The sequence below is a fragment of the Leucopleurus acutus genome (genome assembly GCF_964270905.1).
Source record: "Leucopleurus acutus genome assembly, chromosome: 7".
Classification (NCBI taxonomy): domain Eukaryota; kingdom Metazoa; phylum Chordata; class Mammalia; order Artiodactyla; family Delphinidae; genus Leucopleurus; species Leucopleurus acutus.
This window is the reverse complement of record NC_139150.1, coordinates 113304328-113325679: the sequence shown is the minus strand read 5'-3', so window position 1 is coordinate 113325679 and position 21352 is coordinate 113304328. Positions and strand designations below refer to the sequence as shown.

The following is a 21352-nucleotide window of genomic DNA, read 5'->3' as shown; positions in this document are numbered from 1 at the left end:
TATAGCTATCCATATTTACCGTATTAAAAATTAAATTTCAATCCTTTATTAATTCACTTAAAAATAACAACTAGTTATAACATTAATAACTCTTTTTATGAAAAAATAACTGTTTTCCAAAGTAAAAATAAATTGAGTGAGAAGAGCAACGTTTCATGTTTTTGTAACTATCTCTAATGTCTAGCTTAATAGGAAACATCTAGATTCTTAGATCTGCTTCCTCATTCAACTTTGTGTAATGTGTTGTTCAGTTGAAACCTATGAGAAATATGTAAGAAAATTTGGCCTTATACAAATATATAGTTAAAGAAGAAATAATTTCATAGCCTTTGCAGATCATTGTGGATATATCCTTCTTTGATACTACACCCAAACTCGGCAGAGGGTAATTTCTTAAAGGTTAATTGCAGTGTGGTAAGTGAACCCATACTAATGAACTTTCTGTGTTGCGTTACATTAAAATCCATTGGCCTATCTTGTGCTTTTGAATGGATCTATTACCCATGCATGCTTTTATAATATGCATTAGTCATTTGGAAATTGAGGCAGTGATTTATCAGTTTGCTAGGGTTGCGGTAGCACAGTACCACAGACTGGGTGGCTTAAACGACCGAAATTAATTTCCTCACAGTTCTGGAGGCTGAAGGTCCAAGATGGAGGTTTTGGTTGTTCGTTTTTTCTGAGGCCTCTCTCCTTCGCTTGTAAATGGCAGTCTTCTCCCTGCGTCCTCACATGGTCTGTGTATATCTGTGTCCTGATTGCTTCTTCCTTGAGGGTACTAGTCCTACTGGATTAGGCCTTGCCCCACTGACCTTACTGAGCCTCAGTTACCTTTTTAAAGGCCTTACCTCCAAGTCTGGTCACATTCTGAGGTGCTGGCGGCGAGGGCTTTTATCATATGCGTTTGGCAGGACACGGTTCAGCCCATAATTCAGATTTATGCAGATCTTGCTAATGTTCACACATTTTATTACAGAAAACCAACAAGTCACATTTTGTTGCCACCAATCCCACAATCCCATCAGAAGTCTTTAAGTGCTGGGCAGCTGTCAGGCTCACACTGGTGAATACAAGTTTTCCAAACTTTAATTTTTGCTTTTCCTCAAGAAGGAACCACTGTTCCACGGTATACACAAAAAAGGCTTTGTGTATTCTTCCCATTAAAAGGGTGTATACTCAAGAGTTGCTATTTCGTAAAGCGAATAACCTTTACTGTTTTATGAAGGACATTTGGAAGGGAAACAGGCCTTTGTTCTCTGGTGGTGACGTGGTGGCACAGAGTACAGTGCCTGCTCGTCCATCTTGGTGCCCTTGCTTGGCTTTGTGCTAGGTGCCAGCCGTGTACCTGCTATTACTCATGTACCATAAATACTGTAGAGTGAAAAAGACAGATGCTGTTGTGGAGGCTCACTAACCCTCCCACCCCCACTCCGAGATCCCTGGGGCCTGTCATCAGGTTACTTTACATGGTAGAAGGACTTTGCAGTTTTGAGTAAGTGAGGAGTCTTGAGATGGAGCGACTTCTCTTGGATTATCTGGCTAGCTCCTTGCAAGGCGGAGGCAGGAGGCTGAGTCCGAGACCCGAGGCTGGGGTACTAAGAGGAAGGGGCCGCGGCCCAACCGGAGAAGGAAGCTGAAAAGGGCAAGGGGAGAAGTCTCCCCCGGAGCCTCCAGAAGGAGCGCATCCCGGCAGACACCTTGATTGTACATGCCTGACCTCGGCAGCTGGAAGAGAGCACGTTTGTATTGTTTCAGACCACTCAGTTTGTGGAAGTCTGTTACAGTAGCGATAGGAAACTGGTGCAAATGTATCATTTCAATCATACACAAATGTGTTATTATGAAAATGTTTTAACCCCACAGACCCCCTGCAAAAGATCTTGGGCATCTCCGGGGGGGGGGGGGTCTGTGGGGCACACGTGACCATACTGTGAGAATTCTGACTTAAGATAAGCCCGCTGCAAAATGCACATTGGGTGACTGAATAAGGTGACTTGCTGTGTTGTATTATAAGCTATAAGAATGGAAGGGCTTATATAAAAAGGGTAAAATCTGTTTGTATAATGGGATCCCAGTTCTCTTAAAATACTATATACACACACATACCCTGCACAAATTTGGAGGGAGATACACCAAAATAATGATTTTTTCCCCTGGGTGATGGATTTTTTTTTTTTTAAATGCTTTGCAGTGTTTTCCAGATTGTCACCAATTTGTCTTCAGGTTTATAAAACTGAGCCAGAACTTCCAACTCACTATAAGGTGTATTTGTCAATGTAGGAAGATAGAACATATTTCATGAATAGTTTAACTTGCTTTATAACTTAAAATTTAGCCATGTGGCAAATGGGCCTTCTTTGGTTCTCTTGTGCTGGGCGTTGTAAATGTCAGGCTGGGGCTTGTGCCTGGCCGGCATATCTCCAGGTCTTTGAACATGTTTCCTCTGCCTGTAATACCAGTTAGTACTGTGCTTTGCTTCTCAGGTTACACCTCACACCCCTAGAAGGCCTTCCCTGACTTCTCAGGTTTGGCTTAGGGGCCTCTCCTGTGTTGTGAACTGTGTTGCTTCTGTTGTATGTTTGCTTTCCTGACTTTTCTTATTTGTTTTGGTTGTAGCTTGCCTTCCTCCTAGACTAAGCCCACTATCTTTCTCTCTAATTATCCTACTAATTTGTGTTGGCCTGTAAGCCGTTAATTTTTCTGTCTGCATTGTTCTGTTTAGAGCCGATCCATTATGTACTGATGACATATCTGAACTCTTGATGAGCAGTCTTATTTTCCTTATTTCTGAATTTTGTGGGGCTGGGATATTAGTGAACCGTGGACAGCCACGGATGTTGTTTATTTCATCCTCCCTTCTTACTGTGTTTAATATATTGGCATACATCCAGTAGAAGCTTGTTAAAAGTTTGCTACTTTATAAAATATTCATCTGTTTAACATATTAGCTAGTCTTATTTTATAGTGTTTAGGAGTCTTTTTTCCTTTTTATTTATTGAACGAATATTGGTGTATTGAGAAAAGTTTTGGTTTAACTGGACATCTATGAAGCCAGTAGGGTATTCAGTGGAGTGGTAGGAACTGTCATTCACCCATGTTGTTACAGCTGTATTGCACAGGGGCCCAAAGTGGCAGTGTCATCGTCATCCAGGAGGGAAAAGGCACAGGATGGAATATACTGTCTGTGTTACATCCAGCTCCCTGACGGTCGTCACTGTCATCACTTCTGTTTCTCATTTTTCTTATCTGAAAAATGAAGACAAAATACCAAATCTGTTCTACCCACCCAACTCAGATTAGTTTTGAAAACAAAATAGAAGAATATAGTAAAAGAAATGGTGCAAATGTTGCTGTTATACCTGAGAGTCCTTTGTGGCAATTTTGGCTTGGGTGCTCAAAGGTTAAACTTACTTATACTTAGTGTAGCCATTAAACAGATTACATCATGACATTCACATAGATTATCCTGGGTTCACAATAATCTTATGTGGTTAACTTCAGGGCTTAGTGATGACTTGGCTTGCCTTGGAGAAATGCTAATTCTAGACCTGGGGCAGGGAAAATACAAGATGAGCCCAGGGTATGTGTAGTACCAGAGGAAGGAAGTGCTCAAAAACAGAAAGATGAAGGCGTGTCAAAGGAACACTGGAACCAACCTGAGAGAGTACCTAGTGACCAAACCTGGAACCATTTGAGCAAAAACCAATAAGGTAGAATTGGATTATAACCAAAGTGTAAGATAAATACAAATGAATACATATACATACAAATAAATAAATGGGGGGGAAAAGACAAGTCTCCCATGTAGAATTACAAATAATTTATGTAGCTCTTCCACCCTCATGGAGGAGGAGCTTAACTCCTACCTCCTCCTTTGAGGGTGGGCTAGACTTAGTGACTTACTTCCAAAGAGTGGAGGAGGGGAGAATGATAACTGAGTACTGGATGTTCCCACCAGCACTGAGGCCATATGGATGTCACATACCCCCAGTACGTGACGAGAAGGGCACTTGCCTTTGTGATATTCTTTCCAAAGACCCATAACCCCAGTCTAAGCACAAGAGAAACAATAGACAAAGCTAGACTGAGGGCATGTTTTGCAGGACAGGGCCATGAAAAACAAGGAAAGACTGAGAAACTGTCAAGACCAGAGGAGTGGAGGGAGATGCATTGACTAAGTGCGATGTGGTAACCTGGATGGGACCCTGGAATAGAGACAGGACAGTAACAGAGAAGCCGGTGAGCCAGAGAGTGTCTGGGCTTGACTTAGTGGTAATGTGCCGGTGTCAGTTGCTTAGCTGAGCAAAATGTGCCCTGGACACATAAGATGTTAACAGCCTGGGAAACTGAGCGAGAGGGATTCGGGACCTCTTTGTACAATCTTTGCAACTTTTTTTTATAAATCTAAAATTAGTCCAAAGTAACGTTTATTGTAAAATATGGGTAGGAAAGAATTAACTTGTAAATAATAAAAGCAAATGTGCTTACTGCAGAAGATGTGAGTGAGAAAAGGTAGTAAATTGAGATCACTTGTAACCCTACTACCCATGGATAGCTGATTGTTTTCGTATCTTTTTTCTAGACTTAATTCTATGTATAATCCATTCAGCAAATAATTCTTAGCCTCCTTTATGGTCCAGGCACCATGCCAGGAGCTCGGGATAGAGCAGCAAACAAGAATGACGTCTCTCTCATGGAGTCTGTGCTCTACTGAGAGAGAGCGAGCGCCGTTAAAATAAATGATAATCCCACAAGAACCAGTTACAGTGGTGTTGTGGGAAATGCTGTAAAGAAGCAGTATGGGCGTGAGGACATGTGTGTGGGGGGGAATCTAAGATGCACCATTGGAGTCGAGAACTGAAAAATGAGGGGTCGGGCAGGTGAGGGAGGGTGGAGTGGGGCCCCTGGGAGTTCAGGAACAGGTGCAGGTACAGGCGGGGGACCCTCAGGGAGGAAGGAGTTAGGAGCTAGAGGCGGGAGGGGCTGAGGCTGAAGAGGTAGTTAAGCGAGGTTGAAATCCTGCATTTTAAGGTTTGGGCACTTTTTCCTAAAGAGTGATGGGGGAGTAATATGTTAGTAATTTTAGAAGATTATTCGGCTGCCGTGTGAGCAGGTGGGTTGGAAGGTAGTGAGAGCAGGGAGGTAAGTGTGGTAGGTCAAAGGGAGGTGATGGTTCTCTGACGGGCAGAGTGACAGATGCAGAGCAGACGGATTCAGTATAGCTTCTGAGGTGAAATCAGGCAGACATGCTGATTGTTTGGATGTGGTTTTGGGGGTGAAAGGAGAGTTAAGTGTTCTGTATTCCTAGCGCATGAAGCTGGTAATGCCATGTATGAGGCGGGACCTTTTTCAGTTAATATTAAAAGCATTGCCTTATGTACAAAAGCTTACCTTAATAATTTTTAATGGTTGCATAATATTTGAATACATGAATGTATTCTAAATTCCTAGCAAAAATTACTGGGAGGAAAGCATTTATTAATATCTGTTTATGTGTAGTGAATACAGTGGTTTGCGAATGGATGGTAGGATTGTTGCTAAAGACTCTAAATGCTGCTAAGACAGCTGGAGCTGGTCGCTTCCTGTGAATAAGAATAATGAAGTTCTTTGATGTCAGCTGCAGGTAGAAAACATTAATAAAGTAAGCCAAGAGGAATCTTTTAGTGAACTCAGTTCCTTGCGTGGAGATTTGTAAGCAAAAACAAATTACTGATAGTGTAAAGTTGTGGTATAGCTCAGAAATCCAAGAAATGGATTCTGAGTTAGGATAATCTGACTTTGCTACAGGTTTTCAGAGGTTAGGTTTGTTCATGATGTCATCAGTAGGTGACAAGTTGATTTTAGTTTCATCGGGCATCTACCTATGACGTTGGTGGCATGGTTCTAATGAGTGAGGCATTTGGCCCTAAAGTTGAATTTGGCAACATAAATTCAACCCTTTAAAAAACATGGAATGGTTACATCGTGAATCCTCAGTAAAGGGTTTTTTAGAAATTCTTAAAATCAAATTAATAAAACACTGCCACTACCATTTAATGGTTATCTGTCAGCAGAAGGTCAAAACTCTTTCAAACAGTCTACTCAGAATTATTTTTAGAAATGAGCAAATAATTCTAGGGTTCATCTGATACTTATTCTGAGCAATGTTCTTAATACATATGACACCCTTCACATTCTGTTGACAACTACCTTGTAAACATTTTCTGCACCTGTATTTCCTACTTAATACGTGTGGAGTAGGGGACTTCGCAAATTTGTGTGCTTGGATAAGGGTTAGGTCACACATTTAGGGAGAACTAACCCATACTAAGTTTATGAAGTGCTGTAATTCAAGATGTTACTAATGAACTAGGAAAAAGAACTTGGTATTGTAAAGTGGTGTCTTGGTGAAATTAGCCTAAAATACCAATGGAAAGCCGATCAAATACTGGTTGGATATCCTCAGGAAGGTCATTGGAAAGAAGTGAGCTTAGTTTTGATTTTCATATATAGAGCCTGAGGATTTGTACCTCACATGTCACCTGTAATGGTTGTCTTGCTCCACAAAAAGAAGTCCATAGAAAGTTAACTAGAATTACTCGGTCAGTGAATAATTGTTTGGTACATGTACTCTACCCCTCTTACCCTAATGTCATGATGTAATGAATTGACTTTGTTCCTGTGCACGTAGAGCATTACTTATGAACTGTTCTTGGGAGAATTGAGAAAATAGTGGGTTAAATCCCGTTTTGTGTTGTGGTTCCAGTTAAAAATTTCAGTTGAAAAAGGCTTCAGGAGTTATGAACTAAGCCTATAAAATCATCAGCTGAAGTAAATACATAAAATCATAGGGAGTCTGTGGACCTGTTTAAACAGCTCTAAACCACTATCATTTAGAGGAATTTCTTTGGAAGAATCTGTGCTTAGAACAAGTGAAAGTCAGTGTAGATACTTATGAACCTGTTATCTGTAACTGATTGACACTGTAAATAAGATTTGACTAGAGGGGTTTAGGATAGGGAAGAAAAAAAGAATAATAAATCCACACTAAATGTTAGTAGAATTAGAGATATTTAGGATAAATTTCTAACTTTTCGGACTTTTGAATTGTGAGGTATAACACACATCAGAAAAATGCGTAAAGCATACTTCTGCAGCTTAATGAATTATTACAAGGCAAGCACCTTTGCAACCCACTCAGGTTAAGAAAATAAAGGATTACTGTACTCCAGAAGCTTGCTGATGACAACCCCTTCCCTTTCCCTAGAGATAAATACTGTTTTCTGTTTGTCTAGTCACTTTTTTAACTTTACTCTATGGTTTGAGCATCTAAGTATGCATCAATGGGATTATAATTTAGCTTTGCCCTGTTTTTGAGGGTTAAATAAATGGAATCATACAGTAAATTTTTTTTTTCCTTGCTTTTTTAAAAAAATTAATTTATTTATTTTTGGCTGTGTTGGGTCTTAGTTGCTGCGCTCGGGCTTTCTCTAGTTGCGGCGAGTGGGGACTACTCTTCGTTGTGGTGTGCGGGCTTCTCATTGCGGTGGCTTCTCTTGTTGCGGAGCACAGGCTCTAGGCGTGTGGACTTCAGTAGTTGCGGCACATGGGCTCAGTAGTCGTGGCTCGTAGGCTCTAGAGCGCAGGCTCAGTAGTTGTGGTGCACGGGCTTAGTTGCTCTGCGGCATGTGGGATCTTCCTGGACCAGGGCTCGAACCCGTGTCCCCTGCATTGGCAGGCACATTCTTAACCGCTGCACCACCAGGGAAGCCCTGTTTCTTGCTTTTATGCAGCATGATTTTGAAGAATCTTCTTTGCTGCAAGTAGTAGCGTTTATGATGTTGCTCTAGACTATATCATTCTTTTTTATAAATACACCACAGTGTACCTACTCATTTTACTACTGATGGATCTTTGAGTTCTTAACAGCTTTTGGTGGGTACAGACAGTGCTATTTTGAATACTATCCATGTATCCTAGTGGGTATGTGCACAAATTTCATTGGTCTGGGTGTGAACTTGTTGGGTTGTAGGCTATGTTCTCCATGGTGGTGTTCTACTTTACACTCAGGTAAGCATGTATGAGAGCTTCCCTGGCTCCACATTCACCGACCACTTGATGATGTCCGACTTTTAAGTTTGTCCATCTGCTGGCTAGGTTATGGATTCTGATTGTGGTTTTAATTTGCAGTTCCTTGGTAGCCAAAGAGATTCAGCATCTTGTCATGCTGATGAGCCATTTGAAAAAATTTTTGCAGTACCTATTCAAGTCATTTGTTGATTTTTCTATTGCCATATCTGTCTTAGAGGTATGTAAAAGTTATTTATTTCCTATAAACAAGCTTTTTGTTAAATGTGTTGTAAATATCTTTTATTCTGTGGGTGGTATTTCACTGTCTGTCTTGGTCTGTTTGGGCTGCTATAACAAAAATACCACAGACTGGGTAGCTTCAACAACAGACATTGATTTCTCACAGTTCTAGAGGCCGGGAGTCTAAGATTGAGGCACTGGTTGACTCCATGTCTGGTGAGAAGGAGCTGCTTCTGGTTCATAGTCTGCCATCTTTTTCTTTGTCCTCTAGGGAGCTCTTTGGGGTTTCTGTTATAAGGGCACTAACCCTATTCACGAGGGCTCCACCCTCATGATCCAGTCACCTCCAAATACCACTACATTGGGGATTCAGTATATAAAATTTTTAGTTTTCAATATATAAATTTTGGTGGGGGCTTCCCTGGTGGCGCAGTGGTTGAGAGTCTAACTGCCGATGCAGGGGACACGGGTTCGTGCCCCGGTCAGGGAAGATCCCACATGCCGCGGAGCAGCTGGGCCCGTGAGCCATGGCCGCTGAGCCCGCGCGTCTGGAGCCTGTGCTCCGCGACAGGAGAGGCCACAGCAGTGAGAGGCCTGTGTACCGCAAAAAATAAATAAATAAATAAATTTTTGTGGGATACAAACATTCAGTCTATAACATTCTCCTAATGGACAGACTATGAACAGATGTTCTTAATTGTAATGTGGTCCTGTATCATAATCTTTTGTGTTACAGCTAATGCTTTTTGTCATTAGAAAAATTTCCCTACCCTGAGGTCATGAAGATACTTTTCCCTATTATTTTGTAAGAGCTTTATTTGCCTCTCACATTCAAGTCTATAACCATCTGAGTGATTTTTGTGGGTGTGTATGGATAAGGGTGTACTTAATTTTTTTTTTTTCATGGAGGTAGCCCGTGGTACCAATGCTACTTACTAAAAAAACCATTTTCTTACCCACTCTTTTATAGAGCCACCTCTGATATAGATCAAGGGTCATATGCAAAGGAGGGTCTATTTCTAGACTCCTTATTCTGTAGTGTTAGTTATTTTTCTAGCTTTATGTCAAAAGCACTCTGTTTTAATCACTCTAACTTTATAAACAGTCTCAGTGTCTGGTAAAGCAAGTCCTCTCACCTTATCTTTAAGAGTGTCTTAATTATTCCTGGGCCTTTTCATTTCCATGTAAATTTTAGCTGAGTTTGTCACAGAAACTCCTGTTGGGGTTTTGTTTTGTTTTTAAATTGAAGTATAGTTGATTTACAGTATTGTGTTAGTTCCTGTTTTTTTTTTTTTTTTCCTGCTGTACGTGGGCCTCTCACTGTTGTGGCCTCTCCCATTGTGGAGCTCAGGCTCCGGATGCGCAGGCTCAGTGGCCATGGCTCACGGGCCCAGCCGCTCCGCGGCATGTGGGATCTTCCCAGACCCGGGCACGAACCTGTGTCCCCTGCATCGGCAGGCGGACTCTCAACCACTACGCCACCAGGGAAGCCCTGCAAGTCTTTTTTTTCAAAGGAATTAAAAAAAAAAAAAAAAAAAAAAGGAGCATGCAAATCCTAACCCAAAGAACATTGAGCCAAATTCTGCATTGGGGTCTGTTTTAACTACTCTTCAGCTCTGGGTTGCTGTTTTTCTATATATATTGCATTATGTATGTCTAAAAGATAATAATTCTTTTAAAGGCTATTACATCTAAAAAATAAATAATTCCTTGTAATCAATGATCTTGTCTATTTCACATTTCCCCAATTGTTTGATAAAAAATTGTACATTGAAACTGGTTGATATATCTTTTAAATCCTTAAAAAAAATTCTATAGGGCTCCCCTTCCCTTTTTTTTTTCTTACTGTGTATTTGTTGAAGAAACGAACAAATCAGGTCATTTGTTTCCCATTTTGAGTTTTCCTGATTGTGTTCCTGAGCTGTCATTTAACATGTTTCTCTGTTTCCTGTATTTCCTGTAAATTGGTAGTTAGATCTAAAGATAAAAAACATTTTTGTTTTTTTATTTTTTAAGTACTTCTAATGTAGATTTCTTGGATCATGTGGGTTCAGAGGGGCTTGAAGGTTGAACATTACATATAGTTATGTATGTGTAGTTATAGTGCATGGTTATAATCATATAATCATGCCCTGTGCCTCCCTTATTGTCACACCTCCAGAATCCCACATCAGTTTGAGGTTAGAATGGAGGGTGTATTTGGAAGTAGAAGTACCTCCCCCTTTTGAAATTCTAAGTCCTTTTTTATGCAGAGGTTCTATCCCACGTGTGGACTAAAAAAAAAAAAAAAAAACAACCGCAGTGTGAGAGTTGTGAGTTAAGTTTTATTTGGGGCAAAATGAGGACTATAGCCCGGGAGACAGCATTTCAGAGAGCTCTGAGAAAGTGCTCCGAAGAGGCTGGGGTTAAGGTCAGTATATATGTGATTGTGGCGAACGGGGAGTACATTCAGTCAAGCACGTATATTTTGCAGAAGGTTTCTGCTAGTCACGAGGAGCAGACGTCACCAAGAAAGATTTTAGTGCTTTTCTAGATACGAGGAGATGCAAGAATTGGGCTCATAAAATCTTTTCCTAAAAATATCTATCTGAAGACCTGTTCTGCCTGTTTTCCCCAGAGCCCAGAGTGCCTGCCTCCTTCGTGCTCTCCACCCTGAACTCCTCTCAGGGGGTGCGGAAGGTCAGCAGCCGCAGCGGCTCAGGATTTGATCCTTGTAGAGGTAGATGGCAAGTGCCAATTTGTAGGTGACATGAGCATTCCCCTGCCCTGCACCACAGCCGTGCCTAGGAGTTCTTGAATGTGTCTTCTGCTCTCTTTAACTGTAGTTCAGCTTCTTAGTCTGATAATACCTAATCTGTGTCGAAGTCCTCTTCGGCCACACCTTCCAGTTTACCTCTTCCCTTTCTAAAGTGTAATTGGAAAGCACCTTAGCCTGAATAATAATTCTTTTACTTTAGGAGAAAGTGGCAGCCATGGACCCCATAAGCATGAGAAATGTGTTCATTTCTGCAATTTTTTTAATTTTCAGATTTATCATTACAAAAGTAATCATTTATTTCAAAATTAAGTAATTGTTTAAAATTTTTAAACAATGTAGAACTTTATATAAAGTGAAAACTGAATGTACCATCATCCTCCCCACTTCCACCTCATTCCTTCCTCAGTGATAATTGTTAAGTTTGGTATATCTCATTTGAAACTTAACTCTATACAGATACACGACATATTATATATACATGCATACATATACAAATGTTTTGTTCTTTAAAAATATTCAAAACTTTTTACTTATGCTACAAAACTTTTATCTATGCAACACTGTCAATGTATTTTATAGGGGAGGTATTCTTCCCCTTCTAGTTAGTGTTAGCTAGCTATCATTTTCATTTTTCCTGTATGACCAAGTTGTAAATCAGGAAAAACAGGTTAAGAGAGTGCCTACAAATTACCAAGAAAACTTGTAGATAGCTTTTCATTTTATAAAAAGGCACGGTAGAGGGCTTGCCTGGTGGCGCAGTGGTTGAGAGTCCGCCTGCCGATGCAGGGGACACGGGTTCGTGCCCCGGTCCGGGAAGTTTGCACATGCTGCGGATCGGCTGGGCCCATGAGCCATGGCCACTGAGCCTGCGCGTCCGGAGCCTGTGCTCCGCAACGGGAGAGGCCACAACAGTGAGAGGCCCACGTACCGCAAAAAAAAAAAAAAAAAAAAAAAGGCATGGTAGGATGTAAGTAGTATAAAAACTAAATTATTTATAAATGCCATATAGCATATATTTTTTAAAAGTCTTATACTAGTAGAACTTAACACACCAAAGTACCAAAAAGGACCAAATTTATACTTAGTTAATTTAGCAAAGTTAGCTCTTTGTTTAAAAGTTCGCTTTCCTTGTTTAAAAAAATCATTTCGGGGTTTCCCTGGTGGCGCAGTGGTTGGGAGTCCGCCTGCCGATTCAGGGAACACGGGTTCGAGCCCCGGTCCGGGAAGATCCCACATGCCGCGGAGCGGCTGGGCCCCGTGAGCCATAGCCGCTGAGCCTGCAAGTCCAGAGCCTGTGCTCCGCAGCGGGAGAGGCCTCAGCAGTGAGAGGCCCGCGTACCAACAACAACAACAACAAAAAAAAATCATTTCGGGTGGTTGCGGGCTCGGATGGGACAGGGTCGTGCCAGGGCGGGGGGGATGGCGGGGAGGGTGGAGTTGCTGGGCTCTGACGCCTTTCTCCATGCAGAAAAAGGAAAAAAATCATTTCCAAGAAAATTGGAAAAATACAGAAAATAGAAGGGGAAAGCCACCCATGGTCATTTCATAAATGTTAATAGCCAGAATCAGAATTAGATGGAATTGTCCTATGGCAGTAACTAATCTATATTCCTTTCCCAGAACCTTTTCTCCCAAATCCCAGGTGGGATTTTATAAGAAAGTATGTCTTTCTGAGGTTCAAACTTTTTGAAATATAAAAACTTTATTTAATCTAAGTTTTAAAAAGTTCCCAAATAACTAAGATGTACTACACGAATAGAATTTCTCTCTTTACTGCCATCTGAGTCCTCTCTTCCTTCTCTTGCCCCCAATTCTCATATAAAATCATTGAATTGGAGTAGACCTTAGGGTTGGCTCATTCAGTACTTAGGAAAACAAATTTTACAAAGCCTCTGAGTCCTGTGGACCTGCGTCTAATGAATAGCACATTTTTGATTAGTGGCATCGTCCTGCCATAGCTATTTCAGAAGGAGAATCTCCTAGTGTAATCACCTGAGAGCCAGCTGTAAAAGTTTGAACTCAGCTTAAATGAGCATCAGCTTTTTTTTTCTTTTGGTTGGAATGACAGTTTGAAACAAAGAGTTCCTTTGTTTCTGAATTTCATAAAATGTCTAGCAAAGAGAGAGAGTGCACTTTGAGACATATTTCACTAAAAGCCTTTTTATTTTATTTATTTTTTAGCACAACAAAAATCTTTGTGAGGTAGGAAAAGAAGTCAGGAGAGAGGAAATCTCCCACCCAGTACATACATCTCTTTCTGCAGTTTCACAAGTAGCCAAGTTAATTTACTTAGGATGTTACGTTTCTTTCTCCTCAAACCTGGAATGCCTTACTAGCCAGTTCCTTGAAGGAAGGAAATAAGAGGCTGCTGAAGGGGATTAGTACCAATCCAGTTACTGAAATTTTGAATCCACAGTAGTACATTTTAGATAATTAGGAATAGGCTTTTAAACCTAAGTTTCCTGAAGCCTTTGGTATCTTCTAGGTCTTTATGATTCACGTGACGTTACCACCTACAAATTAGTGTATTTTTACTGTAAAATCACACGGCCTTATTAGTGTCGCTCGCATGTATCTCCATTAGGAGTGAAAAGGTTCATGCGTTTTGGACACGCAGAATTTCCGTTTACAGCTCTGTGTTGGAAACCGAGAAGTACGGTTTCTGTCGCCGTCCTGTGGTTGCCCCCTTGCTGTGGAAGCTGTTTGGTCTGTCACCCCCGGGCTTAGTCACCGTCACACGTAGCAGGGCCTGCTTGATGGGGAGGCGAGCCCGTCGCTCTAGCAACCGTGGCACCTTGGTGACGTCAGCCCGCGGGGCTGCGCGCGCCGACCGGTCGGGCATGGCGGCTGCCCAGCCTGCTGCGGCGGGGCTGCGGGGCGCGCGCGGGCGGTGAGCTCGCGAGCTTTCCCTCCGCTGTTTCCTGCGGACCTCGGCCATGGACGCCGCCTCCGACCCCTACCTGCCCTACGACGGGGGAGGAGACTGCATCCCCCTGCGGGAGCTGCACAGGCGAGGTAATGCGGGCGGGCGGCGGGGCTGCTCCCGGGCCGAGGGTTCGAGGGCCTTGGAGGGTCCCGGTCCGGCTGTTCCCTGCGTGCGCATCGCGGCCGCCGTCACAGCGCGCCCCAGTCCTGCTGGGTGGCGCGGGCAGTGGCGCTTCTCCACCTTACTTCACATCGCGAAATCCGGTGCGTGTCCCCGTGCCATTGGATTTCAGCTGCTGCCGGTTACCGTGGAGCGCCTGCACCCTAACGTCAATTCCTAGGAGAAGCTCTTACCTGCCTTTTAGAACACTTTCAAATGGCAGTAGAGAGGAACACTGTTTTATATGAATATTTTTATTTAGCATGCATTCAGCTGATTACATTGTCTTCCACAGGTATCTGATAAAAATTTATATGATAAAAACATATGGGATCATTTTTACACATCAGAAAAAATAAAGAGTCAGTAGTTTGTAAAAGCCAGAAAAGCGCCCAGCATTCATGTAAGTCTTTCGGCAGGCACTGCCAGAAATGGTTACATGTTAATTAAACTGCCCTTTTTTCATTTTTCTTAAACTGATTATTCTGAAAATAGACTGGCAGTTCTAGAAAAAAAACTGAACCTCAAGAAAAATCTCTTAGCTAGATGACTTCATTTACGAGCCACATTAGTTTGAATTCCCTGCATGATATTATGAACTCCTTTTGTAAGCAGCGAAGTCATGATTTTCCTGAGCATATTTAGCCTCTTATTTAAAACGTAGTTTGTATTCTGATAACACCTTTCTTTAGTATTAAGTTCCATTAGGATGAAAAATGGTAATATATTCAACAAATACTTATTGGTTGACTTGTGTCTTCTAGACAATATTTTAGGCTCTGAACAGTTGTAACATTATATATCCCATAGTATTCTGTTGTTGGCAAAAGCGTGCTTTTCAGATTTTGAGAAAAACTATATGAAGATCATGTTATATATTGTGCTTTCTCTTAATTACCTTTTTAGTAAAACATACATATATTTGTATATATAAATTATTTTAGAACATTTGGGGAAATACCTAAAAGCATAAAGAAGAAAATTAAATTTTCTCATAATCTTAACACCTAGAATTGTTGGGTTTGTTTGTTTTTCCAGCTCTAATGTGTTCCTGTGCTTTCCTTTTTTTCTGTGTTCCCATCATGCCTTTCCTGGTAGGGATTTCTTTAAACAGGAAGCAACCTGAATGAATGGTGACTGTTCAGATGTCACAGTATTTGCTAATCAGTAATTAAACTGTGTTTTCTTTGAGCTGTTTCGACCTCCGTTTGTTGATTTATAACAAACCCGAAGACCTGGGGTTGGGAAATTGAAATTCCCAGTGTTAGCCGTGGCAATCTTTGACATGACTTGGCATATGGACCCCACCTCTGTATAAGGTGTGCAAGTAATAAGTAAGCCAAAGCTTATGTGCGAGTAGGCATGGTTCCTGGTATGGTTATTACTAAACTAGAAGCTTTTGGCTTCTATTATATTTTCACAAATAGTCCTTTAGGAACCTTGCTGAAGGTCTAAGTCAGTCCCACTCTTGGCAGCTCAGACGGGTTCCTTATCCCTTGACAAGACCTTCCTCAGCCAACCTAAGCCGTTTTGTCTGAGAGTAACACTGTGTCTTTGTAGTACAGGTCAGTTGGTTATTAGGCTCACTTGACCGTTCTGTAGCATCCTAGCATCTGTGGGTAGGAGGTTATTTGTGTTCCATAATTTATGACCTTTTCTGGCCATGGGTCAAAACAAAGGAACTGGAGATGTGGAGACAAGCAGTTAACATGAATCAAGAAAAAGAATCAGCTTCCCTGTAAGGACAAAATTGCAATGACTAGAAATATCTCTTGGGGCCGGAAAAGAGCGAAGAGGCAGATAACCCAAGTATAAAATTGTAAAGCATATCAGTGAAGGAAATAGACTGTTTACTGAATCCCTGAATGCTAGGGTTAGGAATTACCTTTGTGGATAAATTAGATTTAATGCTCCTTGTCCAGGCAAGACGGTAAATATGACAGTTCCCACTTAAGTGAGTAATACAGAGAGTAGAAATGGATGTAGATTAAAAAGAGAATTAAGGCTTCCCCGGTGGCACAATGGTTAAGAATCCACCTGCCAATGCAGGAGACACGGGTTCGAGCCCTGGTCCGGGAAGATCCCACATGCCGCGGAGCAACTAAGCCCGTGTGCCACAATTACTGAGCCTGCGCTCTAGAGCCCGCAAGCCACAACTGCTGAAGCCCGCATGCCTAGAGTCCATGCTGCACAACAAGAGAAGCCACCACAATGAGAAGCCCATGCACCGCAACGAAGAGCAGCCTCTGCTCACCGCAACTAGAGAAAGCCTGCACGCAGCAATGGAGACACAGTACAGCCAAAAATAAATAAATAAAATAAGTAAATTTATTAAAAAAATAGAATTAGTTAATATATTGTTGATGGATTAGAAATTAGAAATTAATATGTCATTTTAGAATAGTTATCTTTGGGAGTAAATTTCCTGTCAGACACTATTAAGTTCTTTCATAAAAAATCTCTTCCATTTTCATCAGGGGGTGGGGGGGAGAAAACCTTTGGTTTATTTGCATTATTAGTTTTATACTTTAACTTTTTTCCTTATTTGTTCATGAAGTTTAGGTAGTTTGGAGGTTGAATTCTTTTTTATCCTAACAGGCCCTTATAGTGCATTTGATCTTTGGGACTTTTAGCATTATTTGAATATTGTTTCCTTTGAAGTTTGTGTTGAGCTCTCTTGTGTGTATAAGGCACTCTCAGGTGCTGTGGAGAACTGGTGGGAGTAGTAATGGTGATATTAATAAAAGCTAATACCTATACACTGTTCTAATAAGTGCTTTACGTGTGTCAGCTCATTGATGTGTAACATTATTTTAACCCCTGTCACAGACTGTGAAGTAGGAACGGTTATAATCCCCATTTTCCTGTTGACAAATCTGAGGTAAAGAAATGTTCAAGGGGCTTCCCTGGTGGCGCAGTGGTTGAGAGTCCGCCTGCCGATGCAGGGGACATGGGTTCGTGCCCTGGTCTGGGAGGATCCCACATGCCGCGGAGCGACTGGGCCCGTGAGCCATGGCCGCTGAGCCTGCGCGTCCGGAGCCTGTGCTCCGCAACGGGAGAGGCCACAGCGGTGAGAGGCCCGCGTACCGCAAAAAAAAAAAAAAAGAAATGTTCAAGTAAAGTCAGGATTCGGTGCAGATGATGAGACTCATCGTCTGATCGTGGAGACACACTGCTTTGCACTGTGTATGTCCCTGTGATAACTTGGCATGTGCAGTCTGGTAGGAGCGTAAGAAGGCTTCCCAGGTTTACAGACAAACAAACAAAACCCCAAGGAAGCTAATTTCTCGTGAATGGTACAGACTGCATGTTCTGTGAGTCTGTTTTGGGGGGGTGGGGGGGTGGAGACCAGTCTTCTTTTGAGAAGTGTTATCAAAGTCGGCCGAGTTTCCACGTCCACAGGGGATTTGATACGCGTTCCTGGTGGGGAGGATAGGCTAGTAAGTGCTCTGATGGGACCAAGTGCCTAGTATGTTTTTCCCTGATTAGTTTTGTTGTGTCACTGGGTCGGCTAAAGGGGTCCTTTAGGAAGGTAGAAGAGTGCCAGATCCCAGAGGAACTTGAATGCTAGACTAATACTGGTCTTAGACCACAAGAGGTGTGGCTTTCCTTCTGAAATAAAGTTTGAGGTGTTTTTTTTTAATTTATTAAAAAAATTTTTTTGCTGCGCTGAGCAGCTTGTGGGTTCTTAGTTCTCTGACCAGGGAATGAACCCGGGCCCAGAGCAGTGAAAGCGCTGAGTCCTAACCACTGGACCACCAGGGAATTCCCAAGATTTCTTTTGTTTTGTTTTTTAAAGCTTCTACCTGAAATCATTTCTTGACATCCATTAGCTCAGACATATATTTAAGTAAAGCTTTTTTCTTCCTATTATAATAGATGAATTTGTTCATTTTTATTCCCTCCTGAAAGTATCAGTAGTTAGCATTTTTTGCACGTTATTTGAAAATCCAGGTGTTAGATTCTTATTGCCACAGGGGCATTCTGTAGATTCTTTGTAAAATTATTTTAGGATTCGAGTCCTTATTGTACTTCTCTTACCTTTAATCTTCTAGCCAACTAGAAAATTAAATCTCTTCTTACAAATTAATTCATCTGATGTCAAAAAGTCTTTGTATTCTAAAATAATACTATAAAACAAAGCCTGTCTTTAGATTTATTTTGCCCACAGTATATGAATTTAAAATCTTCAGTTAAATGTGTTTCATATTACTACCTCTAGCTCTGTTTTCTAAAATTAGCTGACACTTTTAGTATGGTTAATTTTATACCATCTCATGGCTTGTTGTAAGTTAAAAATGCTTTGTGTTTCAAGATATCAAAACGTGAGCAGGTCTCTTGCCACGTAGATTAGGTTTGTGATTTTGGCTGTTTTCCCAGCATTGAGGTCTCTGTTTCGTGCTGACACGAGGCCACAGGAGACTGGTGGCTTAAATTGTATTTTCAAGTTTTGTTTTGTTTTTTAATAAACAGATGTTTAATTCATAGTTTTTTGGTAGTTCTTTACAACCTTAACTAGATCAAAGATGGATTTGCTTTAGTTTGTCAATTTATTCCCTCTACCATTTAAGAGAGCAAATTCCATGAATCTTTTTTTTCATGTAATCTACAGATCATCTTATGTGCAGAGATAATAAATGAACATGGAACTTGTTTCCAGTTATACAGATGTCTTAATACCCACTTTATCATCCCTACCTAAGAATGTGGCTTTTTATTTTGGGCTGTCAATAGAACAGAGAAGGAAACAGTGAATTGGGTAATTCAGCATTGCTACTTACTGGTCCTGTATCTTCTGTCAACTTCTTTGCCATTTGGTTTTAATTTCCAAGGCTTTGCCGTTTAAATAGGTGGCAGTTAAGTATGACTGTGAATGGCAAAACAAATTTAAAGAGTAAATACTTTATTTATCATATTAATTTATCCAGCAGATGTCCCGTTGACCACCTCCTAAGTACCAGCACTGTGCTGTTACACTTTTAATCTTCCATTTGGAAATCTGCTGACATTCTGGGACTTCCACTATCAACTTACAACACTCACTTTCCCCTCCCTCACGAGGGTGACCATTTCTTATCAATAGGGTCACAGAGGGAGGAGAAAATCCACTGGGGACTAGACTTCCTGCTCTTAATACACAGCTGAAACTGGGCTGTCAGGGAATATGCAGAATTTTAGATTTCTGCCTGCCTTATTCCATAATTTAAAATAAAGGCATATATGTTTTATGTGTGTGAGATAGCACAGTAATCTGCCTATGAGCTTAAATGGCAGGGATCACTGCTCTCAAATCTTTTGAGATTGACCCCAGCGGTAATAAGCAATAGTCTTAGTAAACAAATATATACCTATTTTTGCATGTAGAGCTATTATTTGGATATTCCCCTTTGAGAAAAGACTTAGACTGTGGAAGAAGTGTGATGGTGAAATTTACTAATAAATTAGTTCACTCTAAGGTGTAACAATTAAGTACTATTTTTTTGTAGCTCAGTTCAGCAAGTATATATTGAGGACTAGTGGGTGGGAATATAAAGGTTTTTATTTGTGGGAAAGCAGACAATTTCATTAATGTCTGTATTTCTCTAGTTCATTGTTTGTCAAATTACAGGTTTCGGCATGTTGGGTTGTGACAAATATTTAAAAAAAGAAAAAAAAGAGGAAGGAAGGAAACAGAAAGTAAAAATACCAGAGTATATGCCAAATAGTAAATATGCTAAACTTTGGTTTTACTTAGGTGCATATCTATATACTGTGTCAGTGAGAAATATTTCTTGCTGTGGGCCACCGTTAAAAAAGTGTGAAAACCAGTTTCTAAGTAAACCCCTGGAAGGGCAGTTGGCTCTGCTTCCTGCGCCTGAGATGAGTTTGGAACAACCTGAGGATGAGAATGGGATGTGTAATTGTCACTGACCTCTGCTGAAGCACAGGGATGTGAGTGCTGGTACCAAAGCAGTGCCAGTGACAACTTGTGCAGCAGACTTGTGGTCTGGGGCCAAAGGCAGAAAGGGCTGGTGATGGTGAAGGTCGAGTTGTGTTAATTGTATGAGCGCTCAGTGCATGTGTATAGGTGTTTTGGGAGAAGGCAGCATCAACAGTCTTAACCTACTCGCAGAGCAACAAGCAAACAAACCGTGAAGCTATTTTTAGGCAGTACTCAGAGTGGTAAGAAATGCCTTTGGAATCAGACTACTGGAGTTTGAATCCATCTTCCACCACTTACCATGTGGCCCTGGGCTAACTCTCTGTGCCTGCCTTTTCTAATTTGTAAAATGGAGATCGTAATACCTATCTCCTGGGGTGGTCGTGAGGATTAAATGAGCTAATATATGTAAAGTGCTGAGAACAATGTCTAGCACGCAGTAAGCACTCAATACATGTTAGATCTTTTATTGTTAGTATTACACACAATGTCTGGCCTCTAGGTGGGAATGATTATCTTAATTCTGATGTAGTCTGGTTTATCTGTTTTTTCTTTTGCCACCTGTGCTTTGGTGTTTTATCTGCAAAACCATTGCCTCACCCAAGGTCAAAAGGATTTACTCCTCTGTTTCCTTTTAAGAGTTTAATAATTTTAGCCCTTACATTTGGGTCTGTGATCCATTTTGAGTTAATTTTCATGTATGGTGTGAGGTAGGTAGGGTCCAACTTCATTCTTTTACATATAGCTAGCCCGTTGTCCCAGCATCGTTTGTTGAAGAGACTGTTCTTTTCCCATTGATGAAAATATTACTTTAAATAATATAACCAGAAAACTACTAGAGCTCATTAAAGAATTCGGTAAAGTTGCAGGATGTAAAATTAATACGCAGAAATCGGTTGCATTTCTGTACACTAACAACAAAAGATCAGAAAGAGAAATTAAGGAAACAGTCCCATTTACCATCGCATCAAAAAGAATAAAATACCTCGGAGTAAACTTATCTAGGGAGGCAAAAGACCTGTGCTCTGAAAACTGTAAGAGGCTGGTGAAAGAAACTGAAGACAACATAAACAGATGGAAAAATACACCATGTTCTTGGACTGGATGAATCAGTATTGTCAAAATGACTATACTACCCAAGGCAATCTATAGATTCAGTGCAATCCCTATCAAATTACCAATGTTAAAATTTGTATGGAAGTACAGAAGACCCCTGAATAGCCAAAGCAATCTTTAGAAAGAAAGATGGAGCTGGAGGAATCAGGCTCCCTGAGTTCAAACCATACTACAAAGCTACAGT

At 41.0% G+C, this 21352-nt stretch overlaps 1 protein-coding gene across 4 annotated transcripts in view; it reads left to right on the top strand.

Annotated features, from left to right (window-relative positions):
* Positions 1 to 21352, top strand: part of CLCN3 (chloride voltage-gated channel 3) — an 83077-nt gene that overhangs the window by 21356 nt on the left and 40369 nt on the right. For 2 of the 4 annotated variants that reach the window (XM_082843184.1, XM_082843183.1), the window contains exon 1: positions 13982 to 14062. The exons of the other annotated variants lie outside the window; for them this stretch is intronic. In XM_082843184.1, the coding sequence (XP_082699310.1) occupies positions 13984 to 14062 (79 nt within the window). In that variant the 5' untranslated portion in view covers positions 13982 to 13983. Of the gene's footprint in view, positions 1 to 13981; positions 14063 to 21352 lie in introns of those variants that run through there. 4 annotated transcript variants of the gene reach the window in all.